We start from the raw sequence: 6,211 nt of genomic DNA on the forward strand, positions 1-6,211 counted from the left end.
AGGAAAACTTACAATAACAGAATAGGTAGACAAAACAGTAAACACACACACACACACACACACACACACTCTCTCACACATATATATTCCCTAATAATAAACTAGAAGTACTACAGCATGATTTAATGCATGGGTTCTGGAATAAGGAGACTACAGTTGAGTTTCAATTATTTAAGTTAATATTTCACTGTGTATAAGGGGAACACTTGCACATAAGTTTCCTTTATTTGTAAAACAGCAAATATAATCTCAAAGAACGTGTGATGATTAATGAAAATGATGTTTTATTGAACATGGTCACAACTGGTCTTATTTATCATTAAAAAATAGAATAAGATATACATTTTTCATCACATTAGTATTATTATCCTGTTTAAAATAACCACATTGAAGATACACCAGAGCTCAAATTCCTGAATAAAAATCTTGACATTTAGTGCATTTTATGACATTACTACTATATAATGGCCTTATCATAAAGGAAAGGTTATATTAAGAGCATCCTCCTTGTTAGAAAAATAGATACATAAAATATCAAGGTATATAAAATATAATCACAGGTTCTGTATACAAAGATTCAACCAACTGTAAAGCCTACAATCTGGGATGAAAACTATTCATGGATAACAAAAACTGTTTATGTTTTAAATGTATGCAGCTTTCCTTGTGGTTATTCCAATGATAAGGTATAACTATGTAGCATTTATATTGTATTGGGTATTATGCATAATTTATACATTATTTAAACTATATTATATAAATGACTTCCAAATGCTATGCAATTTTATGAAAGGGACTTAAGCATTTGTACATTTTGGTATCTTCAGGAGTGGCCTTGGACCAATAAGTATTAGGGAAAGTATCATCAATTTTAATTCTCAAGTATATTTTAATATTTTTAAATTGACAGTATCAAAATATTTGTTGGGTATAGAAAACCAGTAATTCAAGTACCTGGGAGGTTGAGCCCCGAAGAGTCTGAGTTTGAGGTCAGTCAGTACAGTGAGTTCCAGGAGCATAAGCTACACAATGAGACCATGTCTCAAAAAGAGAATAGCATACAAAGTGGAAGAAAAATTTTACCAACTATCCATTACTCAGGAAATCACTATCTAGAATATATAAAGAATTAAAGTGAAAGTACACACACAGGCACATGCACACGTACTCACACATGATCATCCAATCAGCGGGGCATCAGCAGCTAATCTCAGCTCCAAGGGTGCTTGCCTGGTGTCTTAGGGTTCCTATTACTGCAATGAAATACCATGACCAACTGCAAGTTGGGGAAGAAAGGGTTTATTTGGCTTGATTTCCACACTGTAGTTCATCTATGGAAGAAGGCAGGACAGAAACTCAAACAAGGCAGGAACCTGGAGACCGAACTGATAGAGGCCATGGAGGGTTGCTATTCTCAGGCTTGCTCCTCATGCCTGCTCAGCGTGCTTCCTTATAGAACCCAGGGCTAATAATCCAAAAGTTGCCCCACCCAAAAATGGGCAGGACACTCCCCCATCAATCATAAATTAAGAAAATGCCTCTCAGGCTTGACTACGGGCCAATTTTATGAAGGCTTTTTCTCAATTAAGGTTCTTTCTTCTCCAATGACCCTAGCTATTAAGATGACATACTAGCCAGCACACCTGGCAGATGTGCAAAGGCCGAGTTTAATCTCCACTACTGCATAATCCCAGTGTGCTGGTGCAGTTCTGTAATCCCAGAACTCTCAGAAGGAAGAGGCATGATAACCACAAACTCCAGGCTGTCTGGATGACAGGAGATCTTGTCTCACAAAGAAAGGGGTGGTGGGAACCAATTCCATCAATAAATGGCTAATGAACTAGTATAGTACTCAAAAGAAACAAATGACTAATACATGTTTGAAAAAAATGTTCAATGTTCTTAGCTGTCAGAAAATGCAAACTAAAACTAACTACTTCCCCTCCACCATCCTCCATAGACTGGCTTATATCAAAAAAATAAATGACAACCACCAACATCCCTGGTAAGACTGCAGGGGAAAAGAAACATACATTCACTACTGGAGTGGAATAGAGAAAAATAAAAGTATCATGTTTGCATGAAAATCAATTTGGAATGTTAAGCAAAATAAGCTAGACTCAGACAAAGAACACATTTTCTCTATGTGGAATGGAAGGGAGGGGGTCTAAAAATGGTAGCATAAAAGACTCTGACTACCTGGGTTTAATCTCTGAGACCCACGTGATAGAGAACCAAATCCCACAAGCTGTCCTCTTGACCTCCATACACATGCCCATGTTAAACATATCCATACACAAAAATAAGATAAAAATTTCCATTAGCCTGAAAAATCTATTTGTATACAAAATGGTGTAAATTGTTTTTTTTTTTTTGGTTTTTCGAGACAGGGTTTCTCTCTGTAACCCCGGCTGTCCTGGTACTCACTATGTAGACCAGGCTGGCCTCGAACTCGGAAATCCGCCTGCCTCCGCCTCCCAAGTGCTAGGATTAAAGGCGTGCGCCACCACCGCCCGGCTGGTGTAAATTGTTAATACAGTTGAAAAGATAACTCTGTGCTTTAAGGTTCTAGGTTTTGTTTGTTTGTTTTTTACATTCTTAGTTTGGTTTATATTGAAAAATAATACATACATACTAAACATATAATGAAAGTAAAAATAAAAATATATATATATATCATACCCATGACCCTATGACCAAAGCTATTGGTAATGACCTTATTTTCTCCTAATTTTACCTTTTTAAAAAACTTAACACCAGTTTTACAGTGTCTTGGTGTCATGAAAATTTCTTCCAAAACTGATCTTCAATTTTATCTTACAGGGCTACATACAAGACTTTCACGAAATTTGCCAGAAGTTATCCCATTATCTATAAAATCTTTACAAACTAAGATTTTATTTTCAACCTGAACAAGCCCCAGGGAACCTCCTGTCTATGCTTCCCTGGTTCTGGGATTACAGGTGTGTGGATACCTGACAGTGGGACTTTTCTGATAATCTCAACTCAGAAACGTTTTAGAGTACACATCAATGGTCCAAAGACTATACAGTGAGTTCTGGAGGAGGTGCTTCCTAAGATACATTCTCACAAAACACATTATGCTGCTCTGAAGCTCTATAAATTCAGATTTTGAGAAATTCAGTGTTTAGATCAGGTAGAGTAATGCAGTTCATTTTATCGACCTAGTATGTTCAAGTGCTCTTATAAAATCTAAACACATGATTCAAGTTTAAAGACACAATGAGTAATAAAAGACATTGACAAAGTAGAAATAGTTCAACTCCATATACAAAGAAAACAGTATTTTCCTAAGGGTCAATTTAGGAACAAATCAAATAGCTACTCAAATATGTATAGCATGCAAAACTGCATTTGTTCTGCAATAATTCCAAATACTAGTTTGATTTTTAAATTCGAAGTTTTTTCTTTGTTTTTAATTCATGACAAAAGGTCATGGCTTATTTCAGGAATGCAAAGTGAGTTCAGCCTACCTACAAACTATCTTTACCCAATTAACAAAGTAAAACAAGTAAAATGCAATAGCAGTATAAATTACCTCAAATGAAATATAGTAACTTTATGGTAAAGCAAAATATATTAAGTAAAATAAAATTTGCAACAATAAAGTCATCTAATTCAACCAAAAGACTAAAATAAACCAATTTTTGTTTTTTTGTTTTTGGGGTTTCTTAAAATGTATTTTTCCCTTCCATTTTTCTTCCTACTGACTGCAGATCAAGATGTAGAACTCTCAACTACTCTATCATCATGTCTGCCTGCATGCTGTTGTGCTTCCCACCATGATGAGAATGAACTAAACCTCTCAATTCTTATCAAGCTCCAATTAAATGTTTTCTTTTTTAAGAGTTGCTGTAGTCATAGTGTCTCTTCACAGCAATAGAACTTTGACTAAGACAACTAGATTAATAGAACAGACTACAATTATAACAAATTTAGAAAACAGGTCAAGAACATATTTCAAGTATAGGCTGAGGATCCACTGTTATATCACTCATGAAAATGTTCCGTTCTTTCTGATGAATGATGTTGAAATCAGAATCCATTTATTGTTACTGCATTCCTTTAAGCACAACGTCTAATACACTGCAGACTCCAGTATGTGTACGTATATGCTGAATCAGTGGCTAAGCAAACATGATAGAAAAGACTCAAAGAAATGTGGCTTTTCTATCCTTAAGGCCATAAAGACTGATCATTCTGCTAAAAAGATTTGTGTAGGAAAATGAGATATTAACATATATGTATCAGATAAATGAAAAAAATTGGACAAATATGTAATTTCTATTATAAATTAATGTAATTAAAAAAAACTTACCTAAAATAGTCCAAGTGTCCACAATGGCTTTATAGGTGCTGGTTTTCCCAGACTGTCAAATAACTCAATTGCCACAATCACTTTGCAGAAATACATAATTTATTATTGCATGTCTTGATAGCAATCAAGTAATGTTTTAAAAAAAGTTTTTAAAATGCCATGTCTCAACAGTTATTTTAGAGATGTTGTAAGATTGGTCTATAGGCAAGCCAGGGTGAGAACAGACAAAATGGACTCAGGAAATATATAAAAATAGCAACAAAATAAAATGCCTTGTCACATAATCTAAAACACAAAGTGCTTAAAATTCAACAAAGTCATTATAAAAGTCATTGGCCCTCCAATACACCAGATGCAAGGCAAAGTCAAAAATTGCTGAGTAACAGAAAGCCTGCCCTCAAGATGTTCATGGTCTATGAAAATGACATGTAGACAGATTGCTACAAAAAACTGTAATTAAATAAAATGCCATGTTAGAGCTCTGTGGTTAAACTGTATGGGGAGACAAGATGAGAAATAATTCAATCATGTCTAAAGGGTGTCAGAGAAAGCTAGAGAGGGAAAGATTTCCAAGTTTGCCTTGTGTTAAAAAACACCCCAAGCACTAACAACTTTCAAAGACATTTTCATATGCTTCAAATTTAGCAAAATAACTTTTAAAAAAAGTTTTGTATATCCCCTAAGCTGGAAAAGAAAAATATTCCCCTCTAAAACAGTCATTTTAAACACCATTCATTTGATAGTAACGAAGGGATACATGATGAAATGAAACTTAATTTGTTAAGAAACAGGTTTTGCTAATCTAAGGCAACAAAGAATTCAAAAAACAATGGTGGTTTCTCAACACCACTAAAAAGCACAAAACCACACTAACTCCTCCAACTTCTCCAACTGTAACTATCTCATTTTATTCCATAATTCCAATTTACCCAGAAGATATTAATGAAAGATACTCCATCTCAGTCCATTTCTTTAATCCCCTAATTTAATTTATATACTTTAATTATATACTTTACATATATATGTACATCAATGAAATTACTTTTTATTCTTTGAAAGTATTCCTACTCACCAACATTCTGGATATATTTCCTATCAACAGGTAAGACAGATATCAGAAGTCCTAAAATCCATTTCTGGTTCTCTTTAAAAATTATATGGACGTGTACACATATGTATGTGGTAGTTCCCTCAATACCTCACCACATTTTTAAATCTTTTTTGTATGTTACTATACTTTATTTATTGCACATGTGTGTACTCACTCCACAGAGTATGTGTGTAAGTAGAGGACATCTTGGGGAGTAAGGTCTCTCTTTTCATTATCTGGATCTAGGTTCTGGAGATTGAATTCAGGTGGTCAGAATTTGGAGGCCAAGAGCCTTTAGCCACTGAGCCATCTGGACATATCTACACTTTTTTATTTCTTGAGATAGAATCTCTCAGTCGATCTTGAGTTCATTAAATCAGGTAGGCTGGCTGGCCAATGAGCTCCTGAGGCTGGCCGGTCTCTGCCTCTCCAGCACTAGGGCTACAAATGCTCACTGCCAAGGTATTTAGCAGTTCACATGTGTGCTAAACTCTGGCCTCATGCTTAACACTCCTGCCACTAAACCAACTAAGCCAAGGTTTGCAAGGTGTTTTTACAATTCACCTGAGTAAGGGGCATATGTTGGCTAAATCCAGAACAAGAGTTTCACTTTCATATCTTCTTATGTAACATGTTTTATGTTTTCTAAATTTTCCATTAAAAGACAATAAAAACCTGGAATCTGGGGCCAGATGTAACAGCCTACACTTTTAAGCCCAGCACTCACACAAGAGGGCAGTGGATCTTTCTGAGTTTGATGCTAGTCTAGCCTGGCCTACTTA

The 6,211-nt window shown here is 35.1% G+C and overlaps 1 protein-coding gene across 10 annotated transcripts in view; it reads right to left on the reverse strand.

Moving 5' to 3' along the window:
- Fam49b (family with sequence similarity 49 member B) overlaps positions 1–6,211 on the reverse strand; it is a 131,845-nt gene that overhangs the window by 49,009 nt on the left and 76,625 nt on the right. The window contains exon 1 of one of the 10 annotated variants that reach the window (XM_031358960.1): positions 1,173–1,194. The exons of the other annotated variants lie outside the window; for them this stretch is intronic. Within the exon in view, the coding sequence (XP_031214820.1) occupies positions 1,173–1,182 (10 nt within the window). The 5' untranslated portion in view covers positions 1,183–1,194. Of the gene's footprint in view, positions 1–1,172; positions 1,195–6,211 lie in introns of those variants that run through there. 10 annotated transcript variants of the gene reach the window in all.

This window comes from Mastomys coucha, unplaced genomic scaffold (genome assembly GCF_008632895.1).
Source record: "Mastomys coucha isolate ucsf_1 unplaced genomic scaffold, UCSF_Mcou_1 pScaffold7, whole genome shotgun sequence".
In the NCBI taxonomy this organism is placed as follows: Eukaryota; Metazoa; Chordata; class Mammalia; order Rodentia; family Muridae; genus Mastomys; species Mastomys coucha.